The sequence below is a fragment of the Staurois parvus genome, unplaced genomic scaffold, assembly GCF_062004578.1.
Source record: "Staurois parvus isolate SC_StPar_1 unplaced genomic scaffold, SC_StPar_1.0 ptg000192l, whole genome shotgun sequence".
In the NCBI taxonomy this organism is placed as follows: Eukaryota; Metazoa; Chordata; class Amphibia; order Anura; family Ranidae; genus Staurois; species Staurois parvus.
The window spans coordinates 11,671,419-11,698,333 of record NW_028317988.1 but is presented as its reverse complement, the minus strand read 5'-3'; the positions used below and the strand labels follow the sequence as shown (position 1 = coordinate 11,698,333).

The 26,915-nt window shown below is 39.2% G+C and overlaps 2 protein-coding genes across 2 annotated transcripts in view; one reads left to right on the top strand and one right to left on the bottom strand.

The window, feature by feature from the left end:
- The window catches only part of ABCG8 (ATP binding cassette subfamily G member 8), a 33,363-nt gene extending 16,333 nt beyond the window's left edge, over positions 1–17,030 (bottom strand). The window contains exons 1-7 of the mRNA XM_089677847.1: positions 16,858–17,030; positions 10,116–10,220; positions 9,171–9,321; positions 7,522–7,760; positions 2,676–2,808; positions 1,383–1,652; positions 1–163 (exon numbers count right to left, since the gene is read on the bottom strand). Coding sequence (XP_089533973.1) covers positions 1–163; positions 1,383–1,652; positions 2,676–2,808; positions 7,522–7,760; positions 9,171–9,321; positions 10,116–10,220; positions 16,858–16,917 — 1,121 coding nt within the window. The 5' untranslated portion in view covers positions 16,918–17,030. The remainder of the gene's footprint in view (positions 164–1,382; positions 1,653–2,675; positions 2,809–7,521; positions 7,761–9,170; positions 9,322–10,115; positions 10,221–16,857) is intronic.
- A 163-nt stretch (positions 17,031–17,193) lies between these two features.
- Positions 17,194–26,915, top strand: part of ABCG5 (ATP binding cassette subfamily G member 5) — a 36,433-nt gene continuing 26,711 nt past the window's right edge. Inside the window, exons 1-4 of the mRNA XM_089677845.1 lie at positions 17,194–17,293; positions 19,087–19,239; positions 23,956–24,077; positions 25,139–25,275. Of these exons, the coding sequence (XP_089533971.1) occupies positions 19,145–19,239; positions 23,956–24,077; positions 25,139–25,275 (354 nt within the window). The 5' untranslated portion in view covers positions 17,194–17,293; positions 19,087–19,144. The remainder of the gene's footprint in view (positions 17,294–19,086; positions 19,240–23,955; positions 24,078–25,138; positions 25,276–26,915) is intronic.

Genomic DNA, 26,915 nt, shown 5'->3' with positions numbered 1-26,915 from the left:
CGGGTCTCACTGAAGGTTTGTTCTCTGTTTTCATCTTGGGCTTTCCATAGAAAATCATCAAAATCTTTCACTTTTTGTTGGAAAATATCAGCCAGAGATCTGGTTCTCTCCAAGCATTCCATCTCCTGATCTCTGGATCGCTGGTCAATGCTGGTGAGATCAACTAATAAAGAGTAAGGGGGAGATCATTGTACACAAGGAGTTGGGGAAACACTTATATACTCAAAGGGGTTGATTCTCTAAAGGCAAGAAGGCTATTTCATTTGCAAAGGAATTTTCACAGCTTAGTGAAGGAGTTGAAGCTCTGTTGACTTCCATCATCCAATCACTTGCAGGGAAAAATGCTGCTTTTTTGCCTCTCATTTTTTGCAAAGTTAAATTTCATCGCAATCACCAAATTCTGGGCAAATTCCCTGCAACTACTCTTGCAAAATGAACAACCTATGTGCCTTTAGTCAATCAACCCCCAAAATTTTTGTAAAACAAAAATTCAAACAGACAGTTTACAAAATACTGTTTGGAGTCCAAAAAAAAAAAGAAAAATCCAGACATTTCCTGTATAAAGTTAGAGTTATATTGCAACAGTTATATAACTCTATTCAAACAAAAGTTCAGTTAAAAATCGACCCTCAATTGCAAATTTGCTCGTCTTTTTTTACTTTGTTTAGAGGGTGTGAGATTTTAAGGAGCAATTAGGGCAGGTTAGTTTATTCTATGTAGTGTTTTTTTCTTGTATTTGAGATTTTTCCCCTTTTTTCTATTTGACCTTTTTATTGTGGTCTAATTAAAAAAATACAATAATGAGGTTAATCAGGGACCATTTGTGGCACAAGAACAGGTGTAGGGTAGTTGAAAGGATTTCCTCTAGTCCTATGGAGCCATTTAAATCCCATTTCACCTACCCAGTTGACTCTACAGCATTTTTCAGACTTGTAGGGCAATAAAATCTCTTAATAACCTTTGATCACCTTTAATTCACCTAAGTAGCTTGGAGAAGAGGCAAAATCAGTTTTAGGCCTATATTGCTATGCAATTTGGACAGGTGTCCCTGTCCAAAAGATTTCTCCTGCTGACACCCTGTCCCATCCTGATATAGGTGGTATCATCTGGATAAGAAGTTAGATCTTTTCCAGACACGGCCATAGAAAGCCAAGAAAATTAAATTGATTCTAGCCTTTTTCATTCAAGTTGTTTTCTGCAGTTTTTGTCTCCATTGGTGAGATGTTTCCCTTCCTCCCCAAATGGCAGAGTCAAGTGAGTGGAAATCTCTTTAAAATTCCAAATCTCTGAAACCCCTAATAAATGGGGGGCATGTACTGTAGTATAAATCATCTGTATTCTAGCAGCCAAAGATGATTGTTGCAGATTTTAAATTGACTTACCATAGAAATCGGCAGGGTTGCTGTATCTTGGGCATGGATAGCCTATAGAAGTGAAATACAGCACCATGTCTTTTGCTGTTCCAGAATAGATTGTGGCTCCTGACGATAGTAGGAGAACCAAGTCAAAAAGTTGGAATATATCAGAGCGGGGCTGATGGATTGACAATAATACCAAACGGTTTCCCCTGGCGAGCCTGGACAACGTTATCACAAGATTGTGAGCTGTGAAACTGTCCAAGCCAGAGGTAGGCTCATCAAGAATCAAGATGCCTGCAAGAAAAAAGAGAAATTAACTGAAAGTGGTTGGGGTTTGAGGATTTTGAGATGTGAGAATACTGACAATCCTTAGCATACAGTCTTTTTACAATCCAATTATGAGAAATTTTGTTGATTTACAAAAGGCAAATAGGCTGTTAACTGTAAATGAAATTTCACTTTACAAGGGAATTTCCCCTTAGCTTACTGATGGAGGTAAGGCTCTGCTGACTTCCATCATCCAATCATGTAGCAAAATACTGTTGTTGTATTTTCCATGCATGTGACGGTATTCTCTACAAAGTGAATTTTCTCCACATTCAATAAGGTAGGGGAAAAGGCCCTTGCAAAGTGAAAATTCAATGTAAAAGTGAAGAGCCTATTTGCCTTTTTTTGTAAATCAGCCACGATGACTTCAATGCTTCTGCTGTGAATTTTGAAGCTGAATTGCTCTACAGTGCTTGGAACTAAAAAAAAAAGTCAGGGAGGGCTTGTTTTAAGGCTCATTTACTGTTGTCACTGTGAGTGTATTTTCTCTTTGCAAGGGGATTTGGAGGTAAAGCTTTGTACATGAAATCATGTACAAACAAAAATACTTTTTTTTTTCCTTGATTGTGATTGCAAAGTGAATTTTCCTACATTCACTAAGCTAAGGAAAAAGTTATTTGCAAAGTAAGCAACCTATTTGCCTTAGTAAATCAACCACAATGGCTTCAATGATTTGCTGTGAATTTTGATGACTGAATGCTCTACAGTGGCTTTGATGCTTTTGTTGTGAATTTTTAAAGTGAATTGCTCTACAGTGTTTGTAGTTTTGGTAAATCAACCACAGTGACTTCAATGCGTTGGCTGTGAATTCTAAAGATGGATTGCACCACAGTGCCTGTAGCTACAAAGGTCATTGAGGACTTATTTTGAAGCTTATTTACAATTGGTTAACAATATGTAAATGAATGCCCATAACCTGGCAACAGATTCACTTTAAAGCTGTAGCTGGTTCATAACTGGTAACATAATTGCTAACTTCAGGCTTCTTACCAGGGTTCCACAGAAGTTGGACAGCAATGCTGACTCTTCTCCTCTCTCCTCCAGACACTCCTCGTGTGTACTCATTCCCCACTTTAGTGTTTGCACATTGTCGTAACCTGAGCTCTGCTATAACGTCTTCCACCTTACAAGAAATTAACATACAATGTTCACAAACAGCACTTAAGGATTTAGGTTAAAGAGTGCCTAAAACCAAAACTTTTTCAATTCATTTGTGTTAATTAAAATCACCTATCGTGTTTCAGTTTTAGTGGTTCCCCTTCATTAGAGCTGGAAAATAATGGGCTACAGACTGAGATAATATGCTGGAGGGACAAACAATTGGGACAGGCCTGTATAGTTCCAGTTTCAGCTCACATTCAGTACTGAAGTTGTATTGCATACATTGTACACCTTATAGACTTGCCCACAGTTTATTCAGGGTGCGGTACTGAACTGGTAGATAGCACCAATCATAAGGAAAAAATAATCTTCACCAGAACATCTAAGTCTAGGTACAGTCTTCTCTTTCATTGACATAAAGCAACAAGCATCACACGCTAATGTTTTGGGACCCCCTTGATAAAGAGATCATACAAGATCCTGAAACATCAGCATGTGATACCTGTTGCTTTATGTGATTAAAGGACAAGACTTTAACTGTACCTAGGTGTTCCCTACTGTACGAAGGTGCGTCCTTCCCCTCTATGGTCAAGATCCCTTTTTGGATCATCACTTCATTGTAACCAGTCGTGAGTTTCAAATTGTTGATGCTGAACATCAGGGGCCTGAGCTCTAGAGTTAAGGGGTCCTTGATTTTTAAACAAGTTCAAAAGAATGAAACCACATATTATTTTACTCCAAGAAATTCATTTGACTGGTTTGAAGGTAATGACGTTAAAAGGGCCTCAGATCTCCCATTCCTTCCACGTTTTCTACTTTGCACACTCCAGGGGAGGGTCTATTTTGCTTACTAAAACTATACCTTGGTGTGCTGGTGAGGATTCTTTTTACTAATTTTACTGAACACAAATAAAGTTCTTGAAAACTGGCAGAAATCATATTCCAGGTATCATTTCTAAAGCCACATCTCCATTACCACATTTATATCTAAACCCAAGAACAAAATGTTATTATATTGCTACCTATCAGTTCTTGGTTGTGGTGGCTGTATTTGAACATTTTTAGTAAGTACAGAAGATATATATTGATTTTGCCAGAAATTCTGTGTTCTAGTCACTTCCTGTGAAATGAACTGAGAGCACAGACATGCATCCAAGCTGTCTTCTGTAAACTACTAATTCCCTTCTCCCCACGTAGTGGAGATGAATAGAGAAAGACATATTTGTAGTCCAGATAAGGAGAGAAGCCTGGGTGACAACCATGGTTCCCTCCATAGATACAGTGGATTGTGTTTAGCCACCCAAGGACAGGAAGCATGTTATTTGCCAGAGCACCAGGTGAAAATAAAGGGAAAAAAGTAAAACAAAAATAAAACAAATGCAGCCATCACATCTAAGGACTGGTAAGCTGCAATATATTACATGTTGAATAATAAAAAGTAAAAATCCTGAAACAAAACTAATACAGCCACCACATCTATAGACTGGTGGGCTGCAATATATTAATTTTTTGCAGATCTAATAAATAACAGTTAAGAGAAAAAAAATATTTACTCTGTAAATGCAGTTAATATAACAGAATGTATAAGACTGAATACACCTAAAGTGTTGCTAAACCCAGGACTCTGCATTCACTATATCTGGTCTCCCCGAACCCTGCATTCACGATATCTGGTCTCCCAGGACCCTGCATTCACTATATCCGCTCTCCCCGGACCCTGCATTCACTATATCTGGTCTCCCGGGATTCTGCATTCACTATATCTGGTCCCCCCCCCCGACCCTGCATTCACTATATCTGGTGTCCCCGTACCTTGCAGTCACTATATCTGGTCTCCCCCGACCCTGCAGTCACTATCTCTGGTCTCCCCGGACCCTGCATTCACTATATCTGGTCTCCCAGGACCCTGCATTCACTATATCTGGTCTCCCCAGACCCTGCAGTCACTATATCTGGTCTCCCCGGACCCTGCATTCACTATATCCGGTCTCCCCGGACCCTGCATTCACTATATCCGGTCTCCCCGGACCCTGCATTCACTATATCCGGTCTCCCCGGACCCTGCATTCACTATATCTAGTCTCCCCGGACCCTGCATTCACTATATCTGGTCTCCCAGGACCCTGCATTCACTATATCTGGTCTCCCAGGACTCTGCATTCACTATATCTGGTCTCCCAGGACACTGCATTCACTATATCTGGTCTCCCACAGTACACAAAACACGGAAGCGCAATTATTTTAGTAAATATTAACTGCTAAATATATATACAGTATACAGGCGAGCGCTAGTGACAGTAATAAAGCAGCTAGCACACAAGGTATGGGTAACAATCCCCACAATTATATGTATAAAAAAGTGCAGCACTAAAGACACACAGTATATGTATCAAGTGAAACAATCAAGTGCAACATATAAATATATATAAAACTTGCACATATATAAAAAACAGAAAAATGTCCATGAATAGATGTGATAATACGTGCACTAAAGTGCAATAAAATTATTCAATAATAATGTTCGCGGTTGCACTTATTAGATATGTGCAATAATGTAATCAAAAAGTCCATCAAACAACTGCATTCAAATAATGTCCTTATATTAATAAAGTGCAATAATGCAAAGTGCAGGATGTGAACGTGCGATAAATCACACAGGGGACCACCTCGGACGGATATACACTCACCAGAAGGTATATGATAACAGGCATGTGGTATATCACATCTGGAGGTGAAAAGGCAGCCAGGGGGTTAATCATACTGCTCCACCAAGGCATAGGTGGAAGGAGGAACCCTTGTCCTAGGAAAGATAGCTCAACCACAAGAGCCAGAAATTCATATATAGTGTAGTAATTTATTATAATCACAAAGCAAAGTATAAAATCCACTGGGAGTGATAAAGGTAAAAGTGACAGGTACCAAAATGGCACCCACTCCGTCCTTTGGCAGTGGCGGCATGACATCAGCAATATAGGCTCCCTTCGACGTGTTTCGTGCGCATGCACATCCTCAGGGGTACGCCCATTGCCAACTTCATGCACGGGTCCCATTTAAATAGCCCGCAAGGCACGAAATGAATCCGACGGCGCCATTTTCTTGGAGTGTTATTGGTCAGGTGATGTCGACGGCCATTTTATCAGAGACTGGTCAAGTGATGTCGGCAGCCAGTTTCCAAGTGACAAACATCAAAAGCTAATTGTTATGAAGTTAAACTAAGAGTAAACGGCAAGCTATCATCAAGATATCTAACAGCAGCCTTTATTATGGAAATATAAGGGACATGGCTACAATATTATAAGGAGAGGCAGCAATACTAATATCTCTTACGAAAAATGGGTCAAAAACGGGGGACTAGACGGAATGAAATGGAATAAAATATAAAATAGAGTAAAATCACGAAAGGGTAGTAAAACAACTGCATTGGAGTATTAAAAAAAAAAAAACACTATTCTGAACGGAGATACTATTAGAAAAAAATGTTTTTGGAAAAAGTGCCAATGAATATCAAACAGTAAAACGATAAAACAAATAGTCAAAATTGTCGCTAATATATCAAAAAGTGAACATAATATGATATATTGCGGACTATTAAAATGGTTAATAAACAACATATACATAATTGGAAAATACAAATAATGTAAAGGTATAAAAATTATCAGAGCAAATGTAATGCATGATAGTATACAGAATAAATACTGCCTAATAAATACATAAATAGAGATTATGTGTCATACTGATAACACATGATACCAGCTTGACATACTAATGAATATCGTAAATTACCAAAACAGGCGGACAAAGATCAGCCCAAATATTATATGATACCAAATATGCATAATATTATATTACTTATGATACCTTAATAATGCAGGAAAAAAACATTTTTACTTTTAAATTAAAAAATTAAATAAATATATAAAATAGAATAGAATGAATAGAAAATATCAGCACAAAGTGCATTATTGCACTTTATTAATATAAGGACATTATTTGAATGCAGTTTTTCATGGACTTTTGATGACATTATTGCACATATCTAATAAATGCAACCGCGAACATTATTATTGATTAATTTTATTGCACTTTAGTGCACGTATTATCACATCTATTCATGAACATTATTATTGATTAATTTTATTGCACTTTAGTGCACGTATTATCACATCTATTCATGGACTTCATTTTCCTGCTGATTTCCTGTTTTTTATATAGGTGCACGTGTTATATATATTTATATGTTGCACTTGATTGTTTCACTTGATACATATACTGTGTGTCTTTAGCACTGCACTTTTTTATACATAAACTGCTAAATACATTTTCTCATCAGCAGTACCAGTAGATCAGTCTTGTGACTTCTATCAGTGTCCAGCAGAGCAAATGTTAAAGCTTGTAGGAGGAGTTTTCATTCTGTTCTAGGAGGATGCAAAATCCCTGATCTCTGTTTGGACAGTGCTGATTGGTCCTGTGCTGATCACATGCACTCTCCCAAGAAAAAAAAACCTCTCTAGCAATACACACCAAACTGCGCATGTGCAGAGTGACTCCACACGATATGTCTTACCAGAAGATAAGAGGAGGACACTGGAAGAAGGGAAGGAATCGGAGAAGTCAGGTCAAACAGCCTTTTTACACAATGCAGCGGATTAACCCCTTAGGTTTCATAGTGAGTAATTTACTGTTGTGGGTTTAGTAACACTTTAAAGGATTGTATTCACATAAATTAGCTGCTCACCTGCTTTTTCCGCTGCTGGTCTGAGAAGGATTTAGGGAGGCGGAGTTTGGCAATAAATGACAGTGTTTCTCGGACAGTGAGGTGGGGCAACAATTGATCATTCTGACGGACGTGAGCTACGCACTTCTTCACCAAATGCTTTGTGCTTATTTTCCCATTAATAAGGATTTGTCCTGATTTTATCTTCCCACCTTCGTCCTTACATGTGATGATGTCTAAAAGAGTCGTCCTTCCACACCCTAAACCCAAAAAAAAAAAAAAAAAAAGGATTCACAAAAACCAATTCTCTTTGTCTCAGTTGCATCAAAACAAACTGTAGCAAATAACTGGAAGACACACTCAGTATCTCTCTCTGGGATGAAAGTTAGATTAAAGAAACACTAAATGATAAAACTTATTCTCCAGAAATAATAAAAACTGACCAAAATCATACAAATGGGGACTTCAACCAACAAAATCTGAATGGCAGTCTCTTGAAGGAAAAAAAACCTTGAACTGTCTTTTTCCCTCTCCATCTTCCTATTACTTACCTGAGTCTTCTTTCAATCCACTGCTCTTCCTGGTCTCATGGGCTTTGCCACTGGCAGCAGTAGACATTCCTGTAGCTGGTAGCAGCATCTCCTGCTGTTGTCAATCAAATTCTGTGAGGGGGATGGTGGGATTGTGCTGTGCTGTGTGTGTGTCTATGGACACACAGAGCCCTGCTTGGGGGCGAGCCCATGTCTGTCTCCATAGCAAGAAGCTTGCTAGGGGGGCAGACCGAAGAGGAGGAGCCCAGAGCAAGGACAGGAGGAGGAGGAGGTTTGGGGATGCTCTGTGCAGTACCATTGCACAGAGCAGGTAAGTATAATGTTATTTAATGTTAACCACCTGTATTAAGTTTTTTCCTGTGTCAAGTTAGTTACTATTTGTCTGTTTGATGTCCAGTATTCCACATTTGTGTATAATTGATTAGAATATTAAAAATATTTAAAGTGAAAAATAAATAAATCTAACAATACATTAAATTTTTACATAAAAATAACATAAATTCAAGTAAAATGTGAGAATAAATATATAAATATAAATCATTTAATAATGAAAGCTGTCTGCATATATTTCCGGACTACTATGGAACATTTACAGACCTAATGGGGTAGATCACGGGTGTCAAACTGGCGGCCCTCCAGCTGTTGCCAAACTACAAGTCCCATGAGGCATTGCAAGATTGACAGTTACAAGCATGACTCCCAAAGGCAGAGGCATGATGGTACTTGTAGTTTTGCAACAGCTGGAGGGCCACCAGTTTGACACCCCTGGGATAGATGAACTAAAACTGGAGCACTCGGAATCGGGTGTAGCTGTGCATGGTAGACAATCAGCTTCTCATTTCAGCTTGTTCAATTAAACTTTGGCAATCAATCCTGAACGTTGATCGGTTTCTATGCAGAGTTGCACCAGATTGTGTGCTCCAATTCTAGTAAATCTGTCATTGTATCTCTTCCCCTTGCCAAAATGCAGCAAGTTACATTTAAATTAATGCCAAATGTTGGAATTAATAAATGATGGAAATGGTGGGGGAAGGATAGACAAAAGGAAGGCAGACAAGAATAAAAGGACCAAACCAAGACATATCCTACATTTAAAAATAACTACAAATAACCTCATACCTGAATTCCCGATGACCGCTAACATTTGTCCACTACTGACTCTCACATTGAGGTTTGTCATTGCTGCACTTTGGGATCCTTTGTTCCATTCCCAAGGCATTTTAAACTCAGCAAGCTTTTCATACCATGGAATCTGAGCACTTAAATTAACCTTGAAAAAATATTTTATACATGTTAGAGATTTTTTTTCAGTTAACCGAACATGTTAATTATCAAAAAGTGCAGATATTTAAAATGTAAAGCAGTGCTCCTGTGCTTTATACAAGGGATGTCCCAAAAATCCATTGCCCAACACCGAAGGAGTAACCACGCGGAAAGGAAACTTTATTACCACACCAAGCCACTCTTTCAGATGTTCAGAGCCGAAAATGGCACAAGCCGTGAACTTTTGAGACGCCCCTCTTATATCAGGTTCACAGTGTCTGATATGGCATTACCAAGGGTGGACTGACAACTCATTACACATTTACAGGCCCCTTCTCCGCTCTCCATCAGGACAGCATCCCCCGCTGCGGACCGCAGAAGGGGGGGGGGCCTGGTGGAGCTGCCAGGGATGAAGAGGGCCAGGAGAGTGCACAAGGGCCCAGGGCAGCAGATGGTGGATAGGAGGGACTGCAGGATGGCATGTAAAAGAACCGATCCCCTCCATTTTCCTCCTGCAGCCTCTGAAAGTTTCCGAAAATTATTCAGAATGCCTGAACAGTCAAAATTTTGTTCAACCCTAGGTTTGAACCAGGGGCTGACTGACAGCTCATGGGGCCCCCGGGCAATAGGGGATCATGGGGCCCCTGTGTCCTTGCCCAAACTCAAAAAAGCCTATGAAAAAGGTACCAGGGGCATCTCATGAGGCCCCCTACTGACCCCGGGCCCTCGGGTAGTGCCCAAGTTTGCAAATGGTCAGTCCGCCCCCGGGCATTACATTACTTGTTTCCCCACATCCCTTACCTGGTAGCTCAAATCCTTAACTTCCAGGACATTTGGTGGTCCAGAGTATGTGAAATACAAGCTATTGTCCTCTTCAGGCACAAATAAGTCTGGGACTACATCTGACTGCAAGGGAAACAGGCACTTGTTACTCCAATAGAATGCTTTCTTAAATAAATGGAACAGGGGAAAGTTAAATAAAATTTAAACCCAAAAGCAATTGTAATATATTGTAGATTGCCACTCCTTTGATGTGGTGGCAACATTGTTGAAGGGTGGAATGAGGGAGGATGGAGTGTTATGGCAGGCGATTAGAAATTTCCCATGTTACAAGCAATGTTTGACAATTATAGCACCATTTTTACTACTAAATAAGACATGCAAAACAAAAGTGCAAAACGTGACAATAAATTAAAGTGTTTGCTTACCAATGCTGGAAGTCTGCCTAGAAAAATAGGAGAGTTGGAAGCTTGGTACATAAGGATAACTATGATTTATTTGGTATAAATGGAATATTGGTTTCATTCTTTGCATTACTGGGCTATTAATATTCCTTGCTATGCTCTCTTGCGACAAGACAAGGTAAAATAAAAGGCGGTGGTGTCTGTCTTCATGTGATAAGTGATCTCAAAGAACATATGAAAGAGGACCTAGTTGATCAAGAGTGTGATGGTGCTCAAACATTATTGGTGGAGTTGCATAAGGGTGTTGGATTTTCAAATTTAATTATTGGAATTTGTTATAGGCCACCCAGTGTTAATGAGGAGGTAGAGACTCCTTGCACAGATAAAGAGTTGCAAGGGCTGGAACAGTGAAAATAATGGGGGATTTTAATTACCCTGAAATTAACTTGAGTAATGGCAATGCAGGAACGGTAGCAGGGTAGAAATTTCCAAATCTATTACAAGACAATTTTATGGTACAGTTCATAAAGGCCCGAATAGAAATGACGCTCTGCTGGATCTGGTAGTCTCAAACCAAAGTGGAGTGAATTGGATCATGCATTTTTTTTTTCCGCTCAATTAACTGTGGGTAAAGGATTGTGTATATGGGGGGTTTCTATCTTTTTTTTTTGTTTGTTTTTCTGTTGGTTAGCCAATGTGTTTTTTCAACCTAATTATGTAACAATGTAAAAAGATTTCTATTGGGATCAATAGGACTTTTTATGCACATTGGAAGCAGGTTGCTTGTGGGTCTCAATGAGGTCAACTGCAGGTCAAATATTGCCAACAATGATATCAGAAGAATCTCAAACTGATATCAAACTGATGCCATTGAAACAAGCCCATTGAAACAGGAGGATCTTTTATTTGGAAGCCCAAAGTCCACTTTTTTGTAATAAAGAGCCAATACATTTGCTATATACAAACTTATAGGCTACCCAAGGTAAAGTGATTGTAAAGGCTGAAGGTAAAAAAAACTTCTGTGTACTGCTATCCCCACAGCCCCCCCCATACTTATCTGAGCCCCCTCTTGATCCAGCGATGTGCACGGGAGCCTCAGTTCTCCTATAACTCCCTCTCCTCCTTGATTCCTTGGCTCCCACTGCTGTCAATCACAGCCAGTGAACCTATGAGGAGGTAGGTGGGGGGGCAGGTCCAAGCCTTTATGGACACATAGAGCAGGGTTTGGGAGCGAGCATGCATCAGTGCATCCATGGCAAGGGGCTTGCTATTGGGGGAACTGGTCAAGGGGCAGGAGCCAGGAGCTCCGGCACGGTACCCAAAAAGAAGAGGATTGGGGCTGCGCTGTGCACAACCACTGCACAGAGCAGGTAAGTATGACATCTTTGTTATTTTTTTATTTTTCTACTTTTAATACCACTTTAAATGACAATTTAATATTTTCCTGCCTGGCTTCACACTTATATGTTGCAATATGCAATGTGCAGTAACACACATCACTTTTTTTGTTGTTCTGACATTCATTTAAAGTGGTTTCTAATGCACAACTACTCATGGACACTGCAGCTCTGCATGACGTGCATGCCATGCATTTTGGTGCACTGCAATAAAAAAAAAGTAATTCATTGCTCAGCATTGGCAGCCTTTTTTAAATGAATGGGCTTTCTTAATGCAACAAAAAATACTGTATATTAGTACATTGCAACAGATCAATATTGTGTGAAAGAGCTCTTAAAGTAAAGTTGTCCCTGTCTCTTCCTATCTTCTGAGCCTCCACACTGGTTCTTTAATATAATGGCTGAGCTCACTGATCAATAGGGAGGGTCTGAGGATGAAAACAGATAGAATCATGCTCATCTCTTACAGTCAATCTCACAATTTGCATATAATGTCGGCTTCCTCTGTTTGTGGATCTTCCTATTGCTGTCACCTGAAGTTTTTGCTGTAGGAAATACCTGCTTATGAAGTTCATCGTATTCTCACTTTAAATTGCCCAGGTTTGTGACAGGCATAAAATCCTAGTAATCTGTCTCCTAAGCAAAGAACTTATTTTAGGTCTTGAAGTAGCTAGAAGTGAGTATTCTAAAAAATGTGTAAACTTTCCACCTATAGCTTGATTCTGTAATGGACACATCCAGTGGTGTATTTAGGTTTTGTGCTGCCCTAGGCAACACAAAAATTGGCGCCCCCTGCAGAAAGAGCCTGAGATTGACCAAGAGCACCCCTGCACTCCACCCGAGCCTTCCACTACCACTGCCCCCCGTACACCAGCCACCATCCCTCATGGCAAGAGAGAGAGAAAGACACTCATCTTCACAGCTCCAGACATGCCCAGGAACGATAGTCGGGCTGTACATACGCCATCATGAACCGACAGCATCTCTCGGAACCCACCAGGTCCCCATGCTGCCTGTGAAAAATGCCACCCTAGGCAATTGCCTTGTGGTAAATACACCCCTGGACACATCCACATAGTGGAACAAACCATCCCCCAACCTTCTTGTCGATACTTTCAGAAATTTTTTTTTTTAATCAGTTCAGTATGTTAACCCTACTTAAAGTAAATCTCAGACCAAACAGCAAAATGGCTGATTGCCTAAAGTTTAAAGAGATAAATATCACAAAGAGATCACAAAGTAATAAGGTGCATGAGAAGGCTGAGAACATTTTATTCAATAGCAATTTAACAATTCAATAAAGAAATGCTGTCATGTTTCAGATTTCTGTGTGTCTTCATCAGGGCTAAAAATTGCAACCAATTCTTGGCTAAAAAAATCATTCTGATCCCTTACATTGCATTGGTAAATACTTGATGCTACTTTTTTAGCTACTGCTTTGATTTACCCTTTGCCTGGGTCACAAGGTTGTACAGTAAGGTGACTAGCAGGGATTAGCAGAATGCTTTAATTAAATTGATTTTTCTGAAAAATTTTCAATTTCGCCATCAGTAAAATCACACCAAAATAGAAACTCCCAGCTACACTCATTACGCTGCTTAGGCAAAATTAGTTGAAAAATATCCACTTTTTTTTTCATTTATTTAGATGGTGTGTGGTTTTTTAGTGGAGCGGTGTTGCATTTAGGGTTGTTTTGTTTATTTAATTCAGTGTTCTTTGTACATGTGTGGTTTTTTCTGCATTTAATTGGATATTATTGGATACTTATTGAATACAGTTCAACATAAGATTTGAGTATTGTATAAATACAGGGAATAAATGTATAACTGAATAACAGGGGCCGATTTATAGAGGTCCAAAATGGCTTTTTGCTATGTGTTTTTATTTTCAATTGATGTTTTTAAACTCTTTTCATTGAACTCAGGAAGGATAGTTGTTCAAGAAGTATATGTTATAAAGCAGTGGTAACAATAATATGGTAGTCTGTCTAGTTAAACCAATTAAAATAATTCAATAAATAATAGAAAACTTCTATATACACACAGTATGAAAAAGGGACAAGAAGATTCAAACTTTCATATAAAACAAAACAGAAGAGTGGCAGCAGAAAAAAGACCAAGTGGTCCATCAAATCTGCCCCATTTTTTTTATTTCTATGCTTTTTTGTCTTTTGTTTTTTAACTTTTTTTTGTCTTAGTAAAAATCTATGTTTGTTGCAAGCATGTTTAAATCCTGAACCTTATTCGCTTCCTGATATATTTAAAGGTTTCGGTCATGTACCCCTTTCCCCTTCTTTCCCCCAGACTGGACATATTAAGTTCCTGAAGCTTTTCCTCATATGTCCTTCAGATCTTTCGCCATTTTTCTGGCCCATCTCTTGACTCACACTACATTATCAACATCTTTTTGTAAGCAAGGTCACCAGAATTGAGCACAGTACTCTAAATGAGGTCCAACTAAAGATCTCCTTCTCCCTGCTTATGGCCCCTCTAGTGATACGTCCTAGAATTCTTTTCACTTTTCACACTGCCTGGCCACACTGTTTGCACTCATCTGAAATAAGTACCCCCTATCCTTTTCCTCTGTACTGCTGGCCAAAACTATACCTCCAATATTGTCCTCTGCCATGGGATTCTTCTTCCCTAGGTGCATTATTTTACATGTAGAAACTGCAGTTTCCACTGCTTTGACCAATCTTCCAGCAATGCAAAATTATGTTCCATGTTACAAACACCTCCGGGGATATCAACCCTATTGCACACCTTTGTGTCATCAGAAAAAGACAAACCTTACCCAACAAACCTTTAGTTATGTTACATACAAACAGAATAAACAGAAAAGGACATTGTAAAGAGCCTTATGGTACGCAGCTAGTGCCTGATCTTTGTTCTGAATGAACCCCTTTTACAACCACACTCGGCTATCTATCCTTTAGCCAACTATATATCCACTGAACCTCCTAGCTTGTTCTACTTTTTTATTAGATTATTATGTGGAACAGTATTAAATGCTTTGATGAAATCAAAACAGGCTAGGTCCACGGCACCTCCCTGGTCAAAACATCAGTGTAATAGTAAAAAAAAGAGCAGTCTGACATGGTTTGCCCTCAGTAAAGCAGTGCTGCTTTGAGACCAGCAAATTGTTTCTAAGTAATCAATTATCCTTTTTTTAAAGATTGATTCTATTTTCTTGACAACTGAAGGTAAACTCACTGGCCTGTAATTGCCAGCCTCTACCTTGCTATCCTTCTTCTGGATAGGTACAATATTAGCTCTTCGCCAATCATGGGGAACCTCTCCTATTAGTAGAGATTTATTAAAAAGATCAGGTAATGGTCCAACAACTATATCTCAAAGTTCTCTTAGAACTTTGTGATGAATGCTATGAGGAACCATTGATTTAATAAGCTTTACCCAAGCCAGTTCTTCTGCTACCTCTGTCTCCAGAAATATCGAAAATGATCCATCATTACTAGAACCAATATTATCTCCCAACGTGTTATAGTTAGCACAATTTATTTCTGAGAAGACTGAACAGAAGTAATTGTTTAAATGGTTATCCCAGCCACAGCACCTCCTGCCTGGAGTTTGCATGTTCTCCCTGTGCCTGCGTGGGTTTCCTCCGGGTACTCCGGTTTCCTCCCACACTCCAAAGACATGCTGGTAGGTTAATTGAATCCTGTCTAAATTGGCCCTTGTATATGAATGTGAGTTAGGGACCTTAGATTGTACGCCCCTTGAGGGTTAGGGACTGATGTGAATGTACAATATATATGTAAAGCGCTGCGTAAAATTGACGGTGCTATATAAGTACCTGAAATAAATAAATAAATGGTTGTTCATTTAAAAAGATTAATGCAGCCGCTAATGCCTTGCTAATGTTGGCACCTTAACGCAAGGTTTTCTCATCATTTGCCCGTCTGTGAAAAAAAAGTGTTTGCATCTAACATAACATTTTGTACTTATTGCTTAGCAAAAAGCAAAGTAGTTATAAGCTGACTGACACTGATGAACCAAATTGCGCACTGACTTTGTAAATTTCTTTTGAGCTCCAGCAGTGTTGAGACCTACAAGTCAGAGTTTCAAGCTCTGCTTCATCCCACCCTACAGAGATTAACGTTTCCTTTTGCAGCATTCTCCATAAGGTAACATTAAAAGTTCTACAGGGAGAGTGAGACCCTTTTTGTAATAACTGGTGGGTGAGGATCAGAAGTCAGATGAAGAGATCACCACTGGGAACCTCAGATATTAGGGCAAAGGAACTTAATGTTTACTGGAATCTTGTTTGTATATTTTTTTATACTAATATTCCTTTGTCAAAAGGGCATTTCATCCCATATTGATGTTTAGTTTTGGTGGAGGCTGGAAAGTGAACCCATCTGATGTGCTTCTATTAGTAAGATGTCTGTGCTGAGTTCAGCAATGGCCATTATAAAAGATCCCCATTTGTGGATTTTTATTTTATCCAAAGGAGCTGGAACACGCAAAGATAGGGAGGAACACCAAAAACTCACAGGTAAGCAGGAAAAAATGTAGGAACTATGTCAGAGAAATCTTGGATGTTGGAGTATCCAAGGCATATAAGATGCTAGGGATTGTAGACACCTACTCGGACCTCGAACTGGAATCTGTAATTTTGTTTGTACTCGCTATATTTATTTTCATTTCCCTTCTCTTTCTACTAATTACACTAAGAGTAATAAAATCCCTGCTTTGTAGTAAGGTTGTTATATTTAGCTACTTCATTTATCAATCCCAAAATTGTAAACTTGCAAATCTCAGTGAAAACATATCACATTATTGAATGCATTCCTTTTACATATTTGAAATGTGTCTTTTTCTCTATTGCGATAATAGAAAATTAAAATTAAGTTGCTATGGACTGACTCAGCCCACCTATACCTAAAATATGACTTTTGGGTGGACTTTCCCTTTAAATACAATAAAACAAAGGTGTACGTACCTTTACAGAAGGAAACCGAGCTTGCCTCTTTACCAGCTCAATGCCACCAGACCCTTCCATTTTGTCTCCTGGTCTAATGGCACAAATCCTAGTCCTGTTACCAGTGATTACAATGCCTGTGTTGAGTTCAGCTCTCCTTGATGGGTCACTAAAGTTTGAAAGCTGCTTACATAGACACTAGCTGGTCATCTCTGCTCTGCTGTATTAAACACTCCCTTTCTAAGGCAAATGTCAACTTATAAATTGCTTTGTCTATTTAGATACAATGTACAGTCTAAAGTATTATCAGATAAGACAATTACACTTCCCAGCCAATTCCATGTTCACAAAAGATAAATGCTACTGCAGAGGAATAGAGCAAGTACAAGCTTTAGGAGTCTCCCTTGGGTGATTTCATGAAGACGGCAAAGGATTCCCTGCTTGACCACCTTTACAGGTGAGCAAGGGTAGCCATATCCTACAAGTTCAATGTGTTGAGTCAGTGGAGGGAGTTATGGGAGTTTGCTGGAGTTTTTTTTCAGCTGTAGTACACAGAACTTTTTTTCAGTTTGAGTGAAAAAATGGCTAAATGTAAGAATGTAAATGTAAAAATGTAGTTGCATAGCCATAAGGGGTAACCTACCACCAGGCCTTCTGCGGGTCACTAAGCTGGGCTATACAGGCACAACATGTGTGCTGTCACATGAACTATAGTGCATGCTGACATTTTGTACATTAAAACTGCACATAAGTGATTGTGCATCCTGCAGCTTTCTTCAATAAATTTGAAAAAATTAGCATAGCTTTCTATGTGAATTACCCCTCATCATTCATCATGCACTCTAAACACAGAATACTTGTGTGATAGAGAAAACGTGATTCATGTGAAGCCTTGACATCAACTCAATTAACATAGCCTAGACAATATACAGTATGATTTCCATTACAGAAACTGATCACAAACATGTATAGGTTTCAATTTATTCCTTCAATAACTCAATCATTTTAATATTCTCTTCTTCAATTTTATGATCTTTTCAGCATATAGCTGTAAAAAACTCAAATGGTCATGGACCTCTAACTACGTTTTAGACTGAATTAAAAAGAGGCAATTAGGTTAAAAAAATATTGTGAAACCTCCAGTTGGATTTTGTCTCTGTCATGTATAGTTTTTTTTATGTTTTCATTTAGTCTTTTGCAACAATTTTTTTTCCATAATATTTTTTTTAGTTTTTGAAATGGCGTCCATGTATCTCCAAAAGGGAGGAAAAAGGTACACATTAAAGGACATAAAGATTCAGCCCCCTAAGGACCCCATAATAAACAAGGAACAAAAAGAAAACTAAAAAAAAGAGTGTCCACAACAACGGACCAGTATGCAACCCAGGAAGGCTTATAGATCTGTTCTAAAAGGGAGTGTTATGTCTCACACAGAAACCTTCCAGTATGTCGGTGTCAATCAACCTTCCTGATATCCCTAATCATAACCATACGCAAACCAGAAGAAATTTTTCAGAAGTGTGCCAAGTAGTCTTTTTGCAACAAATTTTACTGAATTAAATTTTTCTTTTTAATAACTGCAATATCAACCATTACATTGTGATAAAAAGACAATGCACAATATAATTAAATATTGTGTGTATATGAAAGAAATAATGATGTCAGGTGTGTTCGGATTATGTCAACAGGTCTCATTGTATTAAACTTAGAGATTGGTTGGAGATAAGTGTCATTCATAGTTTAACTGACAACTAAAAAGGACATAACAAATAATGTAAGGAATGTGATACTTCTTTGGTTGTAGTATGCTCAATCAGGAGCGATTTATCTACTTTTCTTAAGCCACCTGTATGCCCTTGGTCCAACCATCCGAACTCTGGGAGGTCCCTCTAGACCTTCATATTTTTCTTCTTTCTCTATTTGCTATAGGTCTGCTTTCCTGGTATTTATACTCTTCCTTCTATTTCTGCCATAAAATGAATCGACTTTTTATATTTTCATTTAGTGTATGCTTATTAATTAACTATAGGTTGAGTATCCAAAAACACAACCAGGTTTTTTCTGTATTTAATGTTTACATATAGTAACATTATTATTATATGTATGTAGAAATGTGGATGCATCATTAATAGTTCAAACACTGAGTTGCACTTTTTTATTGTATTTTTCATTCTTTTCTTTATATTGAATACAATTCTTCAGTTATATTGTAAACCTTGCCAAAGTACTGTAATAACATTTTCTTTACAGGTGATCTGGGGTAGATTTCTGCAGAAAAGTTGCTGGTTTGATCAGTGTTAAAGGATTAATGGAGGGCACTGAAGATCCTCACACTGTTACAGCAATTTCAGAAAAAGAAGCCGGCTGCAGTATAAGTGTACAAAACATCTGCTACACTGTCAGGTGAGCAATTAGAAAAAATATTATATTATATGTAGCACCCTTCTGGATACCTAGATGCTAAGTTAGGCAAATTTAGTTCTCAGCTCCACTGTAATCAGTTGAGCTGCATGTGATTGTTTCCGGTTGTTCTGTGTCTGTCTTTCCGGTTGTTCTGTGTCTGTCTGGTTGCAGGCTTGACTGTTTCCCAATGTTTTCTGGAGGATTATGAAAAATAATGAACTTGGAGAGTCAAATTAGCAGCTGAATTTGTATGCAATCCCAGCCAATCCTTTGGGACAGGTGCCCAGATGGTGATTTGGAGGGAGCATAAATAGTTTGGGGCCTGGAACAGAGAGGTTTTTGTTCAGGAGGAGGGGATCCTAGCCTGCAGGACTGATGCTCGTCTGGGCAGTCCAGCTGTGCTTACTACTACTCATCCAAGTCCCAGGTTTGCTGGTTGGGGGGGGGGGGAAGGCTTGGGAATCTATTTTTCTGAACTCTGCTGGAGCTGACTGAGGGACTTCTTTTGGGGATCTGATCTGTAGAGGAGTGTCTGAAAGATCTTGGAAGGTGGTATCCAATCATCCAAAGATATCAGTGAGTACAGACCACTGTAAAAGATCCTAGTGTGCTGTTGTTGTCCCTATTGCATCAGTCAGCCTGTCCTTAAAAGTGGATATTGTACTTGGCGTCCCTGTGTAGCTCAGCCAATATTTGCTGCTACAAGGACTGTGCTCTTAACCTGTATGAGGATAATAGGAGTCTTCAAAGTTATTTCCTAACGTTTCTGGAGTATCCCACAATTACCTTGCATCCATCCAAGTTCAGGTTTAATAAAGCATCATAAAAAGAACACCCCTAGACTGATTATTGAGCCAAAGACTGACCGTGAAAGTATGCATGGCTGCTAATATGCTTACTGGGAAGGAACCTTGGGACCTAAGCAATGGATCCTTTAGGGGATGAGCACTACATATATTATAATAAATTACACCAACTACAAAGCAGCTCCAAAAACTTCAGAGATTTTCTACTTTTTCCCAGTTGGGGTTTAAAGTCATTTTTTAGGTGAAAAAAATGCCGAAGTAGAAATAAGAGTGGTGCGACCTAAAACATTTTTGTGTGTTTTAAATAGAGGGTAGGAAGATCTGTTGTTTCTGTCCCTGCCGGGGAGTATTTACAATGATATTGGTCACTGAGACAGGTAGTGAGGGTAAATCTCTTCAATGGAGACAAATACAGCAATATATTTTTCACAAACTAAATTGATATGTCCTGCTTTTTTTTTTCTTGCTTTTATTATAAACCTGATGGAGCTTTTCTTTGAAATAAAAAGAAAATGAAATGAAAAGAAAAGAAATATCATACTCCCTCTGTCTACCGTTGTATACTTAAATGCTGCTTTAGTTAACCTGAACTTTAATCTCTGATTAGTTATGAACTTAGCTAACCTGTACATGCAAATGCTAGACATTTATCTTTGTCTGCATATAACCCATTGTGGACAATGTTTTTAAATAGTACAGTCTGTTTCAAAGTGGTCCAGACATATCACCTTGCCCGTTCTGTTGGAATTGCCATGTTTGGAATACTATTGGACTTTACATGTTACTTTTGCTGTATATTTCAAGGTTTGACTGTTGAAATATCAGAAAATAGGATAAAGGACGTAGATTCCTAGTAAACACAGGGTTTTGTACTGTTAGTCACTTAGCTGATCAGCAGGTCCCGGCCATAAAGCATATACAGTGCTGTGAAAAAGTAGTTGCCCCTTCCTGACTTTTTAGTTTTTGACATATTTGTCACACTTAAATGGTTCAGACCATAAAACAAATTTTAATATTACACAAATTACCCGAGTAAATACAAAAAGCAGTTTTAAAATGATAATTTTATTTATTAAGGGAAAAAAGCTGTCCAAACCTGCCTGGCCCTATGTGAAGAAGTAATTGCCCCTCCCGCCTTTGTTAAATCATGAACTGTGATTAACCTTATTTTTTGGAAAGCTGAGTTAAATTTCACTTGCCACATTCAAGCCTTATGCCAGACCTGTTGAATAAAGAAACCACTTAAATAGAAGCTGTCTGACAAAGTGAAGTTCTCAAAAAAGCAACACATCATGCCGCGATCAAAAGAAATTCAAGAACAGATGAGAAACAAAGGAACTGACATCTATCAGTCTGGAAGGGTTACAAAGCCATCTCTAAGACTTTGGGACTCAAGAGAACCATGGTGAGAGCCATTATCCACAAATGGAGAAAACTTAGAACAGTGGAGAACCTTCCCAGGAGTGGTCGGTCTACCAAAATTCCACCAAGAGCACAATGGTGACTCATTCAGGAGGTCATAAGACAAACCCAGAACAACATCTAAAAAACTGCAGGCCTCACTTGCCTCAGTTAAGGTCAGTGTTCATGATTCAACAATAAGAAAGAGACTGGGCAAAAATGGCATCTATGGGAGAGTTCCAAGGCGAAAGCCACTGCTGACCAAAAAGAACACAAAGGCTCATCTCACATTTGCCAAAAAACATCTTGATTATCCCCAAGACTTTTGGGCAAATATTCTGTGGACTGATGAAACAAAAGTTGAACTTTTTAGAAAGTGTGCATTCCATTACATCTGGCATAACACTAACACAGAATTTCATAAAAAGAACATCATACCAACAGTCAAACATGGTGTGATGGTCTAACTTTGCAGCTTCAGGACCTGGAAGACTCGCTATAATTGATGTAACCATGAATTATGTGCTCTGCCAGAAAATCCTGAAGGAGAATGTCCATCCATCAGTTCGTGACCTCAAGCTCAAGAGCACTTGGGTTATGCAGCAGGACAATGATCTGAAACACGAGCAATTCCACCTCTAAATGGTTAAAAAAAAAACAAAATGAAGGTTTTGGAGTGGCCTAGTCAAAGTCCGGACTTAAATCCTATTGAGACGCTGTAGCATGACCTTAAACATGCCGTTCATGCTCGAAAACCCCCCAATGTGGCTGAACTAAAACAGTTCTGCAAAAAAAGTGGGCCAAAATTCCTCCACAGCGATGTGAAAGACTCATTGCCAGCTACTGCAAACGCTTGATTGCAGTTGTTGCTGCCAAGGGGTGGCACAACCAGTTATTAGGTTTAAGGGGCAATTACTTTTTCACATAGGGCCAGGCAGGTTTGGACAGATTTTTTCCCTTAATAAATTAAATCATCATTTAAAAACTGCATTTTGTATTTACTTGGGATATCTTTGTGTAATATTAAAATTTGTTCGATGATCTGAATAATTTCAGTGTGACAAATAAGCAAAAAAAATTAAAAAAATACTTTTGATATAGCTCCACCCCTATAACCACCCACAGGACCTGTGCAAATCTATAAAAGTCTGACTGAGAGCCACCTCCCCCATTCTCCGTGATACAAGATCTACACCTGCAAGACCGTGATGTTGTGATAAGTCCCTACCTGCCGACTGAGTCGGAGTCCGTCTGGGTTCAGCCTCTCCCAGGAGCAGTCCTTCATCTTAGGTTGCTAAATGCACCAACAAGGTGGGGAGCCCCTTCTGGTGGTCTTTTGGGGCTGAGGAGTTCTCTAACCAGAGACGTCAGAACCTGAGCTGGTGTTTGTTTGCTGCAGTCCATGCTGCATGTGTTTCCACACCTGAGCAGGATCATGGTGTTGGAGTCAGTGCTCCCTTTCTCTTCTTCCACAGGTTAATGCTGTTCCTTTTTGTCTTCCTCCCTTGCCTCTACCCTCATTAGGTTTTGTCATTTTTCCTTCGTGAGAGTGATTTGGGGGGTTTTCTTTTGTCAGTAGTTTTTTCTTTTCACCTGTGACCAGCTTGTTTACACGATCCATTCTGGGGTTTTTGACTGTTTCCGGTCTCATGGCTGGCTATGGCATCCACACGTATACTGTGCAGAGGGCCTCCTGTGGCATGTCCAGGCTCATGCATGTGCAAGGTGGGCTTGCACTGGAAACATCTGTTTCCCCTTGCTTATGCTGCAGGTGATTGGGGGGGAGGGGGAGATAATTCAGGCGCATGTCTATGATCTGTTTGTTTCTTTCTCTGAGTCTCTTTCATTTTACTTTCTGCACAGTGCTGACATCCTTGCTCCAACATGAGCCTTCTGCCGCATAACCAAGACTCCATGTTCTTAGGTAGGGACCATCAGTGTGGCAGTGCACCTGCCTCAGGCACTACAGGGAAGATCCAGGGGCTTATACATCAGTGGACGTCAACAGAATGGTAGTCTAGGCTTCCATGTCCATTGTAATGCAGTTTGATTATACAGTTTAGCCATCCCTGTTTAGCTAGTTATTTATCACATGTATGCTGCCATGTTGGTGTCAGGAAAATGGAAAATTGTGTCAGATACTTACCGTAATTTTCCTTTCCTGACACCAATCCATGGCAGCATACGAACCCTCCCTTGTTTGATCTTGGTGTATGGAGAATGGGGGAGGTTGCTCTCAGTCAGGCTTTTGTAGATTTACACAGGTCCTGTGGGTGGATATAGGGGTGGAGCTATATCACATGTATGCTGCCATGGATTGACGTCAGGAAAGGAAAATTACGATAAGTATTTGATACAATTTTCCGTTTTTCACACCACTGTATTTCTGAGTTTCACTTGATTAATATAAATTCATGACCCCTCGTACCTACAGGTCATATGGTAAATGTGTTTCAATTTATTGAAGATTATTCCATGCTCAGCTATTGCTCCTTCATTCTGTTCTTAGAGAGCGAATTGGGCCATGGTGGGATGTACAATCTTATTACAACAAATGGACAAGGCAGATTTTAAGGAATGTATCGTTTTATATGGAAAGCGGTCAGATTATGGCCATATTAGGAAATTCTGGTAAGTAGAAGATTACTCTTTTTTCCATCTGATGCTAAAAAAACATGTGACCACACATTTTCATAGTTTTTGATAAATTGGGAAGTGGTGAAACCTTTTTTTTTTTTTTTTTTTAATAATGTTTTTACTTTTTATTGCTGCTGCTGGTGTTCAAGCGGGGGGGGATTCGCCCTCGCCATTTGTTCCGGTAGCCATTGTTATAGCGATAGAATATGGTAGGAAATCCAAAATGTTATACCTTCCACTGGAACAAGAGGTGAGGGGAAATATTTTTGGGAACATCTGTTGCAATGACTCTGGTTCTCACTTTGGCACTTTGGAGATATTTCCCCTGTTGTGTCTTGTGTTCCTGGACAGGAAGTGAAGGGAAATCCCCTCTGCATGGACACAGACAGCACAAGAAAAATTCTGACAAAGGTTCCAATCATTGTTTATTTAAAAAAAAACAAAGTGTTGTCTTTAGTAATACAGTGCTTTAAATATAGCTTGTGAGATTGGGGTTAAAGGGTCCATATCTCCAACAATGTTACAATGTTTCAACTCATTTTGATTAGCAGCAATGAGGAAATTCATATGGTCACTGTTTTTTAAAAAAAAGTTTTTCAAAGGAAATAGGGCTGGTTCACACTGATGTAGTGTGGGAAACCGCATTCCTGTTCAAATCACAGGCGGTTCTTTTGCAGTGCGATTTGAGCCATTGATTTTGTACGGCTCAAATCGTACACTGCACCTGCAAGAAAGGTGCAGGACCCTTTTATTTTCCGCACTGGAATCAGATTGTATGGGTGTTCACACCCATGCGATCTGATTCAGCCAATCGCACTGCGTTTTGCAAACTGTTTTGGGGTGTTGTTAAGTTAACATTGACACCTACAGCAGTTTGCATGAATGTAATGGGATTCTGATGGGGTACAGGAAACGCACAGAATTTGCTGCGAATCCTGCACTGTAGCAGTATGAACTGGCTCTTGATGAGATAAATAATGTATGTATATAAAGATGAAATGTGAGCATTGTTAGTTGGATGTCATATTTAAGAATAAATCAACAATTTTTTTAAGGCTCTGGAAAGACAACACTTCTGGATGCTATTGCTGGGAGGATAGGAAGAAAAGGTACATTGCTTGGTGAGGTTTATGTGAATGGGTCCCAGCTAAGGAAAGAACAATTTCAAGATTGTTTTTCATATGTCTTACAGGTACAGTACTATATTCTGAAAATTGGAAAAAAGAAACATGCCAACACTTGTCCATTTATAAATATAAGCATGATATATGCAAGACTCCTGAGTTTGCATTTTAAGGTTCATAACAATCATTGCAAAAGCCATAAACCACCTTAATTGTTCCCTCCCCATTGACATTAATGTATTTAACCATAATGGTTGAAATTTCATCAAAATATCCCAATTTTCATTAAGATCAAAACTGTTAATTTCGCTTATCTTTAAAAAGCACGTCTGTACTCATATAGATGCCAACCCCTTTTTGGTTTAAAAACCTACAATTTTGTATTCCTCAAAAAAAAAAATCAGGTTTTATGCTGAATCTGTATTTATTAATTTTTCAAATATAACAGCATACAGGCATTAGAGTATACATCGAGATCCAACATGTATATTGCATTGGAAAAAAAACAGGTATAACACACATCAGAACAACAAAAGTTAAACGTAGAGCATGTAAAGGCTCATCAAATCTAATATGTAAAACTTTTGCAGTTGTGTCTATAACTATAGCCATCTACCAAACTAGCAGACAAAAGTCAGCAGAATAAAACTGGCGTAGTACCTTACTTGGTCATTAATATGTAGAGTAGAATAATCTTACCCATTCAAAACTGCAGGTAGAAGGGACATTTAGTAACAAGTATACTATAATACTCCAATAGGCAAAAGAAAAAGAGCTGAAAAGATGAGAAAGTAGGAAAAGAAATGGGAGAGAAGAAAAAAAAGAAGGGGGAGGTGAGGGGGAAGGGACAAGATGGGGGGGGGAGGTGAGGGGGAAGGGAAAAGATAGGGGGGCAGTATAGAGTAGAGTGTACCACCTAACCCTTAGAGGTACTGGGAGTGGCCAATTTCAAGTTTTAGCACTAGAACTTATTTGTATCCATTTTTGCAAAACAAAAGGGTTAATTTACTAAAACTAGAGAGAAAATCTGGTGCAGCTGTGCATGGGAGCCAATCAGCTTCTAACTTCAGCTTGTTCATTATTATTATTATTATACAGGACTTATATAGCGCCGACAGATTGCTCAGCACTTTACATTATGGAGGTAGACAGTACAGTAACAATGCAGTTCAATACAAGAGGGATTAGAGGGCCCTGATCCTTGGAGTTTACAATCTAGGAGGGAGGGGTGAATGGTACAAAAGGTAATTAGCTGTGGGGGATGGAGTGGTTGTAAGAGTAGAGGATTCCAGTATTAGCTGAGGTCGGTGTAGGCTTCCCTGAAGAGATGGGTTTTCAGAGTGCGCCTAAAAGTGAGCAGAGTAGGCGATAGTCTGATAGATTGCGGTAGGGAGTTCCAGAGGATGGGAGAAGCCCTGGAGAAATCCTGGAGATGAGCATGGTAGGAGGAGACAAGGGAGCTAGAGAGTAGGAGGTCTTCTGAGGAGCAGAGAGTACGGTTAGGGTGACATTTAGAGACAAGATCGGTGATGTAATTTGGAGCAATGTTATGAACGGCTTTATACGTCAGTGTTAGTGTTTTGAATTTTATCCGTTGGGCAATTGGAAGCCAGTGGAGGGATTGGCAGAGAGGGGTGGCAGAGAGGGGTGTTTAATTAAGCTTTCACAAATATCTTTCAAATGGACGTTCCAATTGGGTCCACCTGCC